At 39.1% G+C, this 16,793-nt stretch overlaps 1 protein-coding gene across 1 annotated transcript in view; it reads right to left on the reverse strand.

Moving 5' to 3' along the window:
- BRCA2 (breast cancer 2, early onset) overlaps positions 1-16,793 on the reverse strand; it is a 92,697-nt gene that overhangs the window by 21,550 nt on the left and 54,354 nt on the right. The window contains exons 15-20 of the mRNA XM_011946939.1: positions 16,447-16,628; positions 15,126-15,313; positions 10,203-10,373; positions 9,363-9,717; positions 2,390-2,545; positions 1,812-1,973 (exon numbers count right to left, since the gene is read on the reverse strand). Coding sequence (XP_011802329.1) covers positions 1,812-1,973; positions 2,390-2,545; positions 9,363-9,717; positions 10,203-10,373; positions 15,126-15,313; positions 16,447-16,628 — 1,214 coding nt within the window. The remainder of the gene's footprint in view (positions 1-1,811; positions 1,974-2,389; positions 2,546-9,362; positions 9,718-10,202; positions 10,374-15,125; positions 15,314-16,446; positions 16,629-16,793) is intronic.

A 16,793-nucleotide genomic window follows, 5' to 3' on the forward strand; every position in this document is an offset into this window, starting at 1 on the left:
CGTGTTAGCCAGGATGGTCTCGATCTCCTGACCTCGTGATCCACCCGTCTCGGCCTCCCAAAGTGCTGGGATTACAGGTTTGAGCCACCGCGCCCGGCCACCCCTATTGTATCTTGGAAGTAATGAATTTGCTTTTGATTTTACAGGCTCATAGATGGAAGAGATTTGTCTTGTCTCAGATGAAGACTTTGGACTTTAATTTTTGAGTTAATGCTGGAATTAGTTACGAATTTCGGGGACTGTTGGGAAGGCATGATTGGTTTTGAAATGTGGAAAGGACATGAGATTTGGGAGAGTCCGGGGCAGAATGATATGGTTTGGCTCTGTGTCCCTACCCAAATCTCATCTCAAATTGTAATCCCCGTGTGTTGAGGGAGAGATCTGGTGGTAGGTGACTGGATCATGGGGGTGGGTTCCCCCATGCTATTCTTCTGCTAGTGAGGGAGTTCTCACGAGATCTCATGGCTTAAAAGTGGCAGTTTACCCTGCACTCTTTCTTCTGCCACCTTATGAAAAAGGTATTTGTTTCTCCTTTGCCTTCTGCCATGATTGTAAGTTTCCTGAGGCCTCCTCAGCCAAGTGGAACTGTGAGTCAATTAAGCTTCTTTCCTTTAGAAATTACCCAGTCTCAGGTATTCCTTATAGCAGTGTGAGAACAGATTAATACAGAGCTGCTTCTTATGGATGAGCAAAGAAAGTAGTTTCTTGAGAAGGAATCTACTCCTGGTGAAGGTGCTGTGAATATTGTTGAAATGACAACAAAGGATTTAGAATATTACATAATACTCTGATAAAGCAGAGTTTGATAGAATTGACTCCAATTATGAAAGTAGTTCTACCATGGATAAAATGCTATCAAACAGCATTGCATGCTACAGAGAAATCTTTCATGAAAGGAAAAGTCAATCAATGTTGCAAATGCCCTTGTCTTATTTTAAGAAACTGCCACAACCGCCCCAACCTTCAGCAACTACCACTCTGATCATTCAGCAGGCATCAACATTGAGGAAAGATCCTCCACCAGCAAAAATATTACAACTCACTGAAAGCTCAGATGATCATTAGCATTTCTTAGCAATAAAGTATATTAAGGTATGTGCATTGTTTTTTTAAGACACAATGCTACTACCACACATTTAAGAGATTACGCTATAGTGTAAACATTACTTTTGTATGCTCTGGGAAGCCAAAATATTCATGTGATGTGCTCTACTGTAATATTTGCTTTAATGTGGTGGTCTATAATCAAATCCACAGTATCTCTGAGGTATGCCTGTAAATGATTTCATAATCACTTATTTATGAAAATAGTATGATCTAGTGATAATTTTAAGCAAATAGAATATAAGGAGCAATATTTCTGCAGGTAACTATGGAACTATAAGTTCTATAGAACATCTTATATCTGCTATATAAATCATGAGGAAATGAAGAAAAACATAAAATCTTCAGCAACAAAAGGGAGATATGAAAAAATAAAATTTATGTCATATAAACATAAAAACACCACGATTTTTAATATTAAAATTGACACCACAATAGGTCCTAGTTCCAGGCATCATAACACATGAAAACTAAAAGTCACATAATATAGGTAAGAATTCAGGAAAAATATTACAAATGGCTTAGGGAAAAATAATCTGATATTTCTGTCCTTTATTGCTATTCTTTCTCTAATATCAAAAAAGAATACTTCAGATACTAAAAAATAAAGTCAATTTATTACTCAAAATAAAAAAAACTACTCATTAAAAATGTTAAATTGAAAGTCTCTAAAACTTTGTTCTTATATTAGAAATAAAAATGTGTACCATATAACTCATTTTACCTTCATGTTCTTCAAATTCCTCTTGAATTTTAGTGAATAAGGCTTCCAGTCTCTTTTGTTGGGCCTCCACATATTTTGCTGCTTCCTTTTCTTCCTCTCTTTCATTGCGAAATATGTATAATCCAGATGACGTCTTCTCCATCCACTGTAACAATGTGTTACACACACCAAAAAAGTCATATATATAACTTTCAAATTAATTGTATCAGGTCAGGCACGGTGGCTCACGCCTGTAATCCCAGAATTTTGGGAGACTGAGGTTAGTGGATCACCTGAGGTCAGGAGTTTGAGATCAGCCTGACCAATATGGTGAAACTCCGTCTCTACTAAAAACACAAAATTATCCAGGTGGGGTGGCGCATGCCTGTAATCTCAGCTACTTGAGAGGGTGAGGGAGGAGAATCACTTGAACCCAGGAGGTGGAGGTTGCAGTGAGCCAAGATCACGCCATTGCACTCCAGCCTGGGCAAGAGACCGAAACTCCGTCACAACAAACAAACAAACAAAAAAATAAAGTTTATCAAAAGAAAGAAATATATAAGTTTCAAGAATATATCATACCTGTATAGGGTATGCTCTTTGAATAATTACATCAACACAACCAACATTTCCTCCATCACTGAAAAGTGATGATAAGGGCAGAGGAAAAGGTCTAGGGTCAGGAAAGAATCCGAGTTTGGTATACCAGCGAGCAGGCCGAGTACTGTTAGCAGAAATCTGGACAAATTAATAAATATATGGATTTAGGAGTTAAATATGTATTCAATTCTATTACAGATATCATAAGTTTTCATTCTTTTAGAACTGCCTTAAAAATATTCACTTTAAAAAGTCTTAGGAAGATTAGTAAGACAGTAAGTAAAAAATGTATCAAAGTGAAAATACTTTCAAAAGAGAGTACTTCTCAAACATATTGTTTATACTGCTACAAGTTTTTAATGCTATTTAAATGTTTCTATTAGAAAACAGATAAAAGGAACTTCAATTTAAACATAATAGTTTAAAATACACTTATTCACCCAAGCTTCCTAAAAAACCTACATGGACAAAGGCAACTAGAGAGAATAAGAAGTGAGGCATCACCAAAATTTTAGAAGCTAAGAATTTGTGGAATGAGTAAATGACAAAGCAGCCTGAGAATGATTATGGTTAACACAGAGAGCAAATATTCATTGAACACTTACTAAGGTACCTGGCATAGTGTTAAGCACTTTATGTATATTAACAATTAATCTTTGGCCAGGCAAGGTGGCTCACGCCTGTAATCCCAACACTTTGGGAGGCTGAGGCAGGTGCATGACCTGAGGTCAGGAGTTTGAGATTAGCCTGGCCAATATGGTGAAACCCTGTCTCTACTTAAAAAAAAAAAAAAAGTAGCCAGGTGAGGTGGTGGGCGCCTGTAATCCCAGCTACTTGGGAGGCTGAGGCAGGAGAACTGCTTGAACCTGGAGGCAGAGGGTGCAGTGAGCTGAGATTGTGCCACTGCACTCCAGCCTGGGTGACAGAGTGCACCTCCGTCTCCAAAAAAAAAAAAAGAAAAAGAAAAACAAATTTTCTTCACAATAATCCTAAGACTCATCTCCATTTTACAGATGACGATAAAACTAAAGTGCATGTGAGAAACTATACAACTTGCCCAAGGTTATTCAGCCACCAAACTTGTTGTAAAGAGTTAATATGAAACAAAATAATTAAAGGAAAACATGCAGAAATTGGAGGCAACAGGTACTTGTGAAGGCTGGAGCATATGGTGGGGCTGAAAATAGGAAAAAATGGTTGACATTTTGTACAAAAGTAGTTGAAACACCAGATTTTCTTTCCTATCCCAAGTAGCCAGGTGGCTGTCCCTCCCTCATACTAAAAAAGAACCCAGGACCCTATTCTTGCTGCAGCATTAAAAAAAAAAAAAAGAAATGCAGGAGACTTTACTTTCTGGAGGGCTGAACCATACATACCATGGACTCTGGAACACTGAGCAGACGCAGCCAGGGTGGGGGTGAGATGCTATTATTGAAAACAAAACTGAAATAAAATTTTTATGCTGAAAATGACTCTCCCTATTAATTTCCTTACTCTGCTCAATTCTCGGAACAGTCACTGATATATGAGGGTCTCCTAGTTAACTAAATCACCACATTACTACCCTATGAGCTGACAAGCCTCACCACACATACAACTTGTGGATCAGTCAATGATCACCATTGAGGAAAGTCTCTAACCTGAGAGACTCACAGAGAAAGGTTTTCATTAAAAAAAAAAAAAAAAATGCAGGAAGCAGAAAAAACGAAAATGAAAACAAAACATTAATCATTAGCTTTAGAAAGATAAGAAGATACTGTATCTAGGAAACAAGAACTGAATGTCACAAAGAGAGAAAAACATTTAGGGAATAATAAAGGTCTCTTGAAAATTATGCTGGTAGACACAAATTCACTTTAAGAATTAGAAAAGGGCTGGGCACAGTAGCTCAAGCCTGTAATCCCAGCACTTTGGGAGGCCAAGGCAGGCAGATCACGAGGTCAGGAGTTTGACACCAGCTTAGCCAGCATAGTGAAGCCCTGTCTCTACTACAAATACAAAAAAATTAGCCAGGTGTGGTGGTGGATGCCTGTAATCCCAGCTACTCAGGAGGCTGAGGCTGAGGCTGAGGCAGGAGAATGGCTTGAATCTGGGAGGCGGGGGTTGCAGTGAGCCAAGATCGTGCCACAGCACTCCAGCCTGGGCAACAGTGCAAGACCCCGTCTCAAAAAACAAAGAATTAGAAGAAAAGACAACCCTAATTTGAGGGTTGCGAAATGGTTATATTTTAATTCTATTATTCCTTATTTGTTGAAAAATTTTATAAACAGAAACTTCCCTTGATCTACTTAAGGGTCCCAATATATAGATCACATAAGAGAAGAAAGATAAATGCTTGATTTTTTTCTCCTTTTACTTAGTCTTTGTTGTTTTTTTGAGGCTGGGTCTGGCCTTGTCACCCAGGCTGAAGTGCAGTAGCACGATCTCAACTCACTGCAACCTCTGCCTCCTAGGCTCAGGTCATCCTCCCACCACGGCTTCTCAAGTAGCTGGGACTACAGGCGCATGCATACCATGACACCTGGTTAATTTTTGTATTTTTTGTAGAGATGTGGTTTTGTCATGTTGACCAGGCTGGTCTCACACTCCTGAATGCAAGCAGTCTGCCCACCTTAGTCTCCCAAAGTACTGTGATTACACGCGTAAGCCACTGTGCCTGGGCTTTAGTTTTTAAAACAATGAGAGTAGAGGTATCATTTGTTATGAATTTCAATTTTTTGTTATTATCCTTTTTTTTTTCTTTGCAATGGAGTCTTGCTCTGTCACCCAGGCTGGAGTGCAGCGGCACGGTCTTGGCTCACTACAACCTCTGCTTCCTGGGTTGAAGCAATTCTCCTTGCCTCAGACTCCCAAGTAGCTGGGATTACAGACACCTGCCCCCAGGCCTAATTTTTGTATTTTTTAGTAGAGATGGGGTTTCACCATGTTGGCCAGACTGGTGTCGAACTCCTGACCTCAAGTGATCTGCCCACCTTGGCCTCCCAAAATCTTGGGATTACAAGTGTGGGCCACCATGCCCAGCCTGTTATTATCCTTTCTGATGCTCAAATTATTTTATCTCTGATCAGTAAGAATCTATTCTAGTACACTCCTGAGTCCTTTTGACATGACACTAGTAGTGTTTGATGCTTACTTTTTTTCTGGTATGTCAAGACTTTCCAGATTCATATATATCGTCCCCTGAATCTGGACTCAGACATTTCTTCAAGACACCTTGCATCTTTTTAAGAGAAAATGGTACTTAGAAAACAGTCTGAGAACTAGGGATACTCAGTACTACTGGATTGTTCATTTTTTTGTTGTTGTTCTTTTTGATAGATGAAACCAGTAGGCATTTTTTTTGTTTGTTTGTTTTTTCTTTGAGACAGGGTCTCACTTTGTTGCCCAGGCTGGAGTGCAATGGCGTGATCTTGGCTCACTGCAACCTCTGCATCCCAGGTTCAAGTGATTCTCCCACCTCAGCCTCCCCAGCAGCTGGGACTACAGGAGCATGCCATCATGCCCGGCTAAGTTTTATATTTTTAGTAGAGACAGGGTTTCACCATGTTGGCCAAGCTGGTCTTGAACTCCTGACCTCAAGTGATCCACTCACCTTGGCCTCTCAAAGTGCTGGGATTATAGGCGTGAGCCACCGCACCCAGCCAGCAGGTATTTTTTAAAGATAATATAGATCTCAAGTTCATAATGATATTTCCAATACAAATGCAGAACTGCAAGTTTTCCTTTACTTCAATCTCACATCTGTACCTTTCTCTGATAAAAAGATCCCTGTTCTCTATGATCATATAATTACTCACATACAACAAATACACATAAAAGAGTGTAAAAGGATATTTCAACATACTTCATATCCACTATAACTTCAGAATAGGAATACCAACACTACCACCAACAACATGATGACTAAGAATAGCTTAAGATTTTGTTTCATTTTATAGTTATTGTTGCTGTTGTTGTTCTTGGGGAATATACCACTAGGGACATAAAACATTTTTTAAGTTACTTCAAATAGTTTCTTGGTATGATTATGCTCTAATTGAAAATACACTTAAGTTCTTTGCTTTCAATTGACTTTCTAAATTTTTAGGAATTGCTGTTTTTGTATTTTGTTATAAAATTATGTAAAAATATTTAAAGACAAATCTATAAAACATGGCATATTAATAAAAAGAATTAGCAGAAAAAATTAAAAACCATCCCAGAAGTGAGAATTAAAAAAGGTAACGAAATAGAAAGTAGGAGAAAAGACAAGAAAATTAGAGGAACAATGTAGGAGGCCTAGTGTCCAAACATCAGGAGTTCCAGAAAAAAGTAGAGAAAAAAATGGAGGGAAATTATAAAAGAACCACTTAAAGAAAATTTCCCAGAACTCAATGAAGGATGATGTGTTTCTAGAGTAAGTGCCAATAAGCATCTGGGCCAAGAATTAAAGGAAAAAAAAAAGTAAAAAAAAAAAAGACATCAAAGTACCTTACTGTGAAATTTAAAGACAAAACAGGCCAGGTGCGGTGGCTCACGCCTGTAATCCCAGCACTTTGGAAGGCTGAGGCAGGTGGATCGCCTAAGGTCAGGAGTTTGAGACCAGCCTGGTCAATACGGTGAAACCCCGTCTCTACTAAAAATACAACATTTGGCTGGGTGTGGTGGCAGGCACCTGTAATCCCAGCTACTCGGGAGGCTGAGGCAGGAGAATCACTTGAACCCGAGAGGCAGAGGTTGCAGTGAGCCGAGATCACGCCATTGCACTCCAGCCTGGGTGACAAGAGCGAAACTTTGTCTCAAAAATAAATAAATAAATAAATAAAAATAAAGACAAAACAATCTTAATTTCTTAAAACCAGAGTACATAATGAATGACTGAAGATAAAAATAGCACCATGGGCCAGGTGCAGTGGTTCATGCCTGTAATCCCAGCACTCTGGGAGGCTGAAGCGTGAAGACCATTTGAGCCTAGAAGTTCAAGACCAGCCTAGGCAACATAGGGAGACCTCATCTGTACAAAATAAAACACTCCAGCCTAAGTGACAGAGTGAGACATTGTCTCAAAAAAAAAAAAAAAAGAATGCACTGAAATTAGCAGGAGCTATACTAAAGAAGATAAAAGAAATGTCTTAAAAATTCTGAAGAAATTATTTCAACCTAGAATTCTATATCCAGCCAACCTTACCCTAAGATGTCAAAAAGCTGCATGCTCCTTTCCACAAGAAGCCTCTGAGAGTTGTGGGCCCTTAAAACTAGGGGAAATATTCTAGAAAGATGATATGAAAACCAGGAAATGGGGTTTCTAACACAGAAAAGAGGTTAGAATAATTTACAGAATGAAAGCTGTATGGCACACATAGAAAAGGAGCACTTCGGGAAAGACACGGTGGCTCATGCCTGTAATCCCAGCACTTTGGGAGGCCGAAGTGGGCAGATCACGAGGTCAGGAGATCGAGACCACCCTGGCTAACACGGTAAAACCCCACCTTTACTAAAAAATACAAAGAAAAAAATTAGCCAGGCGTGGTGGGAGGTGCCTGTAGTCCCAGCTACTCAGGAGGCTGAGGCAGAAGAATGGCGTGAACCCGGGAGGCGGAGCTGGCAGTGAGCCAAGATCGTGCCACTGCACTCCAGCCGGGGCGACAGAGCGAGACTGTCTCAGGAAAAAAAAAAAAAAAAAAGAAGAAAATGAGCACTTCAGAATGCAGTAAGAATATAAAAAGGTCCAGGGGTTCTCCAAGAAACAGAAATGGAACCAATGGAGCAATTTTAACATATTGGGCAGGATTTTTATAGCTCCTGTGTAAGGACACAGAAAATTAAGAGAAATGAAAAGGACAGTTAATAACTCCATGGAAAGCAGTAAGCTGTAAAGAAAGGAAATGTGATCATAGTATATTACGTATTAAATAGCAAAAAATATTTTTTAGTCATTATAATGTATACATGGAATACAGATTTCACTAAAAATCATGCTGTATTAGTAGAGGGAAGATGGGGAAGAGGGTAGAGAAATATGTTGCAGTGTTGGAGACTGAAATTCTCATTTGCCATAGCAGGAAGTTAACAGTTGCTCTCTAAACTGAAGAGAGAAAGAAGACAGCAGAATAAGCTAAAAAATAGTCAAAGGGACTGGAAATGATTGCCTCTTGGGATCATGAATGAGGGTGGGGAGGGTTGTGCTAGCAACTGCTTTTTTTGGTCATATGTCTTAAAGTTGAGTTTCCAAATTATGCACATGCATTGATTTGATGAAAAACAAAACAAAACAAAACAAAAAGCAAGAAAATGAAAGCCACTGCAAGCTTGACATTCTAAGCAACATAAAATAAAAGACTGCTTCAGCTTAATGGAATGCTTTCAGTAAAAAGCAATCAATCCGACATGGAACTAATGCCAAACGAAACACATCTTTACCTTAAAAATGTTTAATTTATAAAATGTTCTCTTTAGAGTGATAAAGAATATCAGAGAAGTAAATTCTCTGCAAGGTTACCTCTTAAGTGAATCTGAATGTACAATATTATCAGTAATTTCAGATAGCAATACTGCAGACCATTCAATATGACAAAGTCCTGTTTTGTAGTTTAAAATCTACAGAGATGAAAAGTGTATTTATTACATATTTGAGAAGTACTAAAATATAATTCTCTAATCCAGAGTAGAATAGGGATCTGATCAAAGCAAAGCTATGAGAACAAGAGGGCAGCAAGTTACAGATACCAAAATCAAATGGTGCAAATTTACTTTTGCTTTTTAACTGGAAATGCATTATTTCCCAAGAAAGATCTCTGGCCCTCCCAAAAACTGCACAAAAACTTTAACTGTTTGAAGAATATGCTTTTTATACTAAAATTATCAGTATATTTAAGAAATTGAGCACCCTTAATAAGTATTTAAAATTTGAATGTAAAACCTCTAGAATTTAACTGAATCAGTGACTGATTTTTACCAAGAATGCAAATTAATTTACCTTTAACATAAGAGATTCTGGGGCTTCAAGAGGTGTACAGGCATCAGGAGAGCCCACCAGTTCTGCTCCATGAAGAATAATCTTCTGACCAACTGTCAGTCTGCCATTCTTTAAGATAGCTAAGAGGGGAGGATCTAACTGGGCTTTAACAGCATACCACCCATCTGTAAGTTCAATAATGGCCACTTTTTGGGTATCTGCACTACTAGTTTTATTGCTAGAAGTTTCAGATATATTTGCACTCAATGAAATTACGTCAGAAACACAGAGAACAAGTGTTTTTGCAGCTGTGTCATCCCTTTCCATTATCTTTTTTATAGCCGATCTTCTGCTTCTATCAATTTCCATATCATATCTAAAAGTGAACACAAAAATGCATATTTTAGGAAGTGTGACTCTAGAATTCCACTGTTTAAACAAGTCACTGAATAATTGAGAATAAAAACTGAATTTATCTAAGAAATACTGAGAATTTAAAATTTTGTAACTAGCCATATATTGTTTCATATTGTTAAAATACGAACTCTTTTTAAAAAGCAAAAAATAAAATGCAAAAATGCTTTATTAGCAATCCCCAAATAGTGAATCAAATTAATAACTCATATTCTTCTCATACGTCAAGAGGATAAGGAGCAGGTGGGGAAAGAGGGAAGCAAGCAATGCATGACTGTGTGATCTCTCTTAAATGGGGGCTAGGGATGACAAGAGAACAGCAGTGTGAGATGGCAACTGTCACTGACAACTGGCTTGTGCAACATTTTGACATGGAAGTCACAGATTACACAGAAACCTTAACCATACTGCAGTACATGATTACATAAGGCAATGCTTTAAACTTGCCTGTATTTTAGTTGAAGAAGCACCGTTTCCGGGCTTAGGCATCTATTAGCAAATTCCTTAGGAAAGGCACATTCCATAGCTGCCAGTTTCCATATGATCCATCTATAGTGATTATAAACCCAAATTCTAGAAATAAGTTTTGGATCCACACCTGGAGTGTCACACAGAGCCCTGAACAAATAAAGGTAGAATATTATCATAAAAACCACATAGGATGATACTGAATTCAACAACTACAACTATTCTCTGTACAAAAACTACATTATTCAAGATCATTCAGTAAGTTTTTATGAGTTCATATGATCTACAAGTAATATAATTTCAGAAAATTATTTGACATGTATCAAAATATCATACCGATAAAAACTTCACTTGCTGAGTATGGTGGCTCATACCTATACTCCCAGCATTTTGGGAGGCTGAGGCAGGAGGATTGCTTGAGGCCAGGAGTTTGAGATCAGCCTAGGTAACATAGTGAGACCCCCACGTCTCTACAAAAAATAAAAAAAGTTAGCCAAGAGTGGTAGCTCACATTTGTGGTCCCAGCTATTTGGGAGGCCGTGGTGGGAGGATTGCTCGAGCCCAGGAGATTGAGGCTGCAGTGAGCCATTATACTGCCACTGGACTCCAGCCTGGACAACACAGTGAGACCCTATCTCAAAATATAAAAACAAAATAAAAAATTCCACTTAAGAGTCAACAGAATGATTTCAACTCATATTTGTTCCTGAAAAATGAGATCCTTGATTTTAAGTAATTATATTTTAGATTATTTTTCTTATGAAAGAGATTGTTTTTAGAAATCACACCTGAGAACTGCCTTTCTTAGTTTTGGTGCTCTCCTCGACCCTGTCATCCCCTCTGTTCTCAAATCTCTTAACTCCTCCTTTCTCATTCATACTCTTAGCACTAAGACAACAGAAGTAATCAAAAGAGAACTTTGATAAGCTCCCACCCTCATATCTATCCACTCACAGCATCTGTATCCCTATACTTTGCCTTCTTCCAAGCATCTGCATCCTTACACTTTGCCCTCTTCTACCATTTGTGCACTAGCTCCTATACCCTCTGCTGACTACAAGGCCAACGATCAGGAAATGCCTCCTCTCTCTCCTGCATGATCAATTTTTTCCTTCTCTACTGAACGATGTGAATCAGCATAAGATACGGTTTTTTCCTACCTTGAAACAAGCCAAAACCAAGACTCTTTGATCCTACTTCCTCTCCAAGCAATGTCCCTCTCTCTGCTTCTTTCTGGCAACTCCCAAAAGAATTGACTCTATTCTGTGTCTCCAACTCCTGCTCTTCAACTGCTCTTTAATTGCATTCTAATCAGGATATCACTCCACCAACCTATTGAGCTATTTTTATTAATGTTAGTAATGTCTTCTGCAGTGCTAAATCCAGTGGCCAATCTCAGTCCTCATTTTACTTTACCTATTAGAAGCAGCTTCCATAGCTGGTCATTTTCTATTCCCTGAAATTCCATCTTCACTTGGCATGCAACATCTCATTCTGCATTTATTCCTAACTTTCTGGTTGCTCTTTCTCCGTCTCCTTTTCATGGCCTTCAAGTCATCTATATGCCGATGACTTGTGAACTGATTTATTTGGCCTATACTTTACCTGTGTATAGACTTGCATATCCAACTGCCTACCTAACACCTCCACTTGGCTGTCTACTATTACATCTCAAGTTTCAAACGTCCAAAACCAAACTCTCCATTTCCCTCCATGTTTGGTCTTCTCAATTCTGGTAGTTACACAGTAACTCTATCCTTCCAGTTGCTAAGGCAAAATCTTCACAGCCATTGTTATTCTCCTCCTCTTTCACATGTTATATCTAATCCTTGAGCAACTCCTAATGGTGCCACTTTCAAAACACTCCAGAGTCCAACTGCCTTCCACCAATTCCACTGCCACTTCCCTGGTCCAAGCAACCACCTCTCACATGTATTTCTGCAATAGCTTAAGTGGTCTCTCTGCGCCCATCCTTGCCCCTCTCAACAAATAGCTAGAATTATTTTTTCAAAAATAAGTTAGATTACGGTGGACATGGTGGCTCACACATATAACTCCAGCACTTTAGGAGGCCGAGGAGGGTGGATCCTGAGGTCAGGAGTTTGAGACCAACTTGGTGAAACCCCGTCTCTACTAAAAATATAAAAATCAGCTGGGCATGGTGGTGCGCACCTGTAGTCCCAGCAACTCAGGAGGCTGAGGCAGGAGAATCGCTCGAACCTGGGAGGTGGAGGCTGCAGTGAGCCGAGATTGCGCCACTGCACTCCAGCCTGAGCAATGGAGTGAGACTGTCTCAAAAAAAAAAAAGTCAGATCATGTTACCCTTTGCTTTAAGCCTTCCAGTAGTTTATTCAGTAAAAATCATGCAGAGTAAAAGGTAAGGTTCTTACAAAGGTCTATGAGGTCCTCCCTTTGTATCTCATCTACGACTACTCTTCTCCTATCCACTCTACTCCAGTTGCACTAACTTCCTGTTCCTCAAATACTTCAAGCATGCTCCCCTTTTAGAGACTAGGGATCTTTCGCTAGGATAGTCCTATGCTCCCTCCTTTTGCTTTAGGTCATTTATCAAATGTAGCTGACTCAGTGAAGCCTTCCTAATTACTTATTAGACTAAAAATCACATCTCCTTGCCCAACTTTCTCTGACACCTTTCCAGCTTTATCTATCTTTATAGTATGTATCTTCTTCTAACATACTATACAATCTACTTATTTTTCAACATTTTCTATGCCTTCCACGCCCACTAAAATGTATGACTCATCAGGACAGGGACTTTTTTGTTTTGCTTTATTATCCCTAGTATTCAGAATAGTACCTGACACATAGCAGGCGCTCAATAGAGATATGCTGAATTATCAGAAAAAACTAACGAGAGCTTCCACATATCCACTTGACTACAAGGCAATCATTCTTAACTTTTACCTTATGCAGTCTATTTAGTACGAGAAAATAATACAACTGTTTAACTTACTTTTCTTACTGGAATCTATAAGCAGATGTTTGTTATATAAGATACACAAGACGTAAACAGTATTTGTTTTTAAAAGTTAAAACAAAATTCAGGAAGAAAAGTTTTACCACTTTTCCAAAACTATAAATTTTGGAAAAATGTACAGAAATTTAAAAATAAGGATGCTGAGGAAATAAATCCCATCTTTTGCCACTGGCATAATGTAATATATCTCTGATAACAAAAAGCTTTAAATTATGTTTCTGTAAAAATTACAATAAAAAGAGGTTATACAGTTTCTAAATTGTTGCTGTTTCAGGGCTCTCAGATTTTCTAGTTATTTAGAATTATTGATATTCAAATATTTGTTTAACTTTTAGTGTTTATTTATATTTTGTATCTATTAAAATATACAATGAAAGAAAACATGAAGTAAGTGTGTGTCAGGGGAGGAATCTACCATAAGGCCATTTTGAATTTAACTTCCTTTATTTTTATTCTTTTCTTGAGACGGAGTCTTACTCTGTCACCCAGGCTGCAGTGCAGTGGTGCGATTTTGGCTCACTGCAACCTCTGCCTCCCGGTTTCAAACAATTCTCCTGCCTCAGCCTCCCGAGTAGGTGGGATTACAGGCACATGCCACCACGCCCAGCTAATTCTTGTATTTTTAGTAGAGACAGGGTTTTGCCATGTTGGCCAGACTGGTTTCAAACTCCAGACCTCAGGTGACCTGCCCATCTCAATCTCCCAAAGTGCTGGGATTATAGGCGTGAGTCACCACATCTGGCCTTTCTGGCAACAGGGTCTTGCTTTGTCACCCAGGCGGGAGTGCAGTGGCGCAACCTCAGTTCACCACAACCTCTGCCTCCCAGGCTCAAGCCATCCACCTCAATCAGACTTCCAAGTAGCTGGCACTACAAGTACATGCTGGGCAAATTTTTTTTTTTCTTTTCTGAGACAGTCTTGCTCTGTCGCCCAGGCTGGAGTGCAGTGGAGTGGTCTTGGCTCACTGCAACCTCCACCTACTGGGCTCAAATGATTCTCCTGCTTCAGCCTCCCAAGTAGCTGGGATTAAAGGCGTGCCTCACCACACCCAGCTAATTTTTGTATTTTTAGTAGCGCTGGGGTTTCACCATGTTGGCCAGGCTGGTCTCGAACTCCTGACCGTCAGGTAACCAGCCCATCTTGGCCTCCCGAAGTGTTGGGACTATAGGCGTGAGCCAGCACGCCTGGGTGGGCTAATTTTTTAATTTGGTTGTAGAGATGGGTTTTCACCACGTTGCCCAGGCTGGTCTCAAACTCCTGTGCTCAAGAGATCCGCCCACCTCAGTCTCCCAAAGTGCTGGGATTACAGGCATAAGCCACCATGCCTGGCCCTCAAATTTAACCTTGTTTTTTTTTTGAGATGGAATCTCACTCTTATCGCCCAGGCTGGAGTGTGGTGGCATGATCTTGGTTCACTGCAACCTCTGCCTCCCAAGTTCAAGTGATTCTCCTGCCTCAGTCTCCTCAGTAGCCGGGATTACAGGTGCCTGCCACCATGCCCAGATAATTTTTGTACTTTTAGTAGAGATGGGGTTTTGCCATGTTGGCCAGGCTGGTCTCAAACTGCTGACCTCAGGTGATCCACCTGCCTCGGCCTCCCAAAGTGCTCAGATTACAGGCTTGAGCCACTGCACCCGGCCAAATTTAACTTTACAAATTGGCCTTTATTTATAAATGCATAAGAAAAATGTCCCAAATCAAGCAAATCCAGTTCATTAAACCCCAGGACAAAGGGCACTTTTCAAAAGACTTCAACAGAATGCTTAACCGTAATGCACTTAAAATGATTAAATGCATAAAAATTTGATTTCTAGCCAACTTTTTAGTTCGATAGACAGTTAAGAGAAGAAAGAGGGATGAAGGAATACATAAAAGTTAACACACAATCTTTTTGCATAGAGTACCTATAAAATTCTTCTTTTCCAGCCTTTCCATCATTGGAGGGTATGAGCCATCCACCATCAGCCAACTGTATTCCTTTTCCAGCCCATAAACTTTCCTTACCAAAATAATCTTGAGTGTAAAACTGAAAAGACTCTGCATTTTTGCTGTTAACTTTTATGCAATGTTTAGAAACGCCATACATATACAGCTACACAAAATAAACACACACACAAAATGAAAAATAATTTAAAATAAACATGTATCAAGCAATAAAAACAATTATAACAAACCAAAACTGAATTTACCAAAAATTTTCATTAACTGCTAGAATATCACTACGAAAACATTTTACTTACTAGAAACTAAAAATTTCAACGTAATATAAATGATCCATACATTCCACAGTCTGCTGTACCTTTTCTACCCCCTGTGTTTATGCTTCCTGTTAAATCTGCCATAGGAAGGTACTGTGAGGATAAAAAAATGTAATGTTTTACAAAATCTCTTAAGTTCAAAAACTTAGATGGGAAACAAAAGGGAAAAATGTAAGTATTTTAGGGAGTGTGACCTCAGGTGATCAGATTTGTACACAGGCAAGGCTTACTTTCAAAGTGCTTGCTTTCACCCCAGGATATCTAAACCAAAGTGTCTTTTTGTTTGTTCAGAGTTTGACTATGGAGTCAGACTCTTTGCTTTGGAATCATAGCTCTTCCACTTACTAGTTAAGTGACTCTGGGGCAGTTATTTAACCCTCTCTATGCTTCAGTACTCTTATTTGCAAAATGGAAACAAAACAACAGTGCCTTTCTTTCAAGGTGACTGTGAGGATTAAGCAAGATATACCTAATGCGTGTGAAGTGCTTAGAAGAGCACCTCACACCTAGAAAATGCTCAAAGTTAGCCATTAATGTCATCAATATTATTTTCACCTCTCCACTGCCTAAAATTCTACCCAGATAGTACTGGCTTAAGGAGAATCCTCTTTTGAAAATATAAATAGCTCATAGAAGGCTCAGGGCTATCAGTTATTCATATTTGAATATCACTAAAACTACTTTTCTCTGACGCCTAGCTGAAAGCATTTATAATGACAAAGTAAGAAAGATTTGAAGGGGGAAAAGAAACAGTAATTTGGAAGCACAGATCACTTTAGTAGGATGAGGCAGGCCTAGCAAGGGGCCAGAGGCTGCCACTGTAGGCTAATTAGGAAATATGATGATTTCATTCATCCATTCCTGCACTAATGTGTTCATTCTTTAAACAAAGCCATTTGTAGATACTAGTTAATGAAACAAAATCACACTTTCATAAAAGCCATCAGTATTATAGACAAACACATACCTGTTTATGAGAACAGGCAGAGGGAACTTGGCCTCCTACTGCTGCTTTCAGGGAGATTCGAGGCAGAGTGGATGTTTTTGCAAGACACAGACTGCCTGGTTGTGGAAAGATGCGTTGCCTTTGTTTCTTCTTAATTCGCATATCCTGTATATCTCTGGCATTCTGAAGACTTGTAATTAAATCTATACAAGAATAAATATTTAGCAAAAATAAAATTGAAACTTAAAAAGCACAACCCCTGGCAGGGCACAGTGGCTCAGGCCTATAATCCCAGCACTTTGGGAGGCTGAGGCAGGGAGATCACCTGAAGTCGAGAGTTCAAGACCAGCCTGACCAACATGGAGAAA

This window comes from Colobus angolensis, unplaced genomic scaffold, assembly GCF_000951035.1.
Source record: "Colobus angolensis palliatus isolate OR3802 unplaced genomic scaffold, Cang.pa_1.0 Scaffold255, whole genome shotgun sequence".
NCBI classification, from domain to species: domain Eukaryota; kingdom Metazoa; phylum Chordata; class Mammalia; order Primates; family Cercopithecidae; genus Colobus; species Colobus angolensis.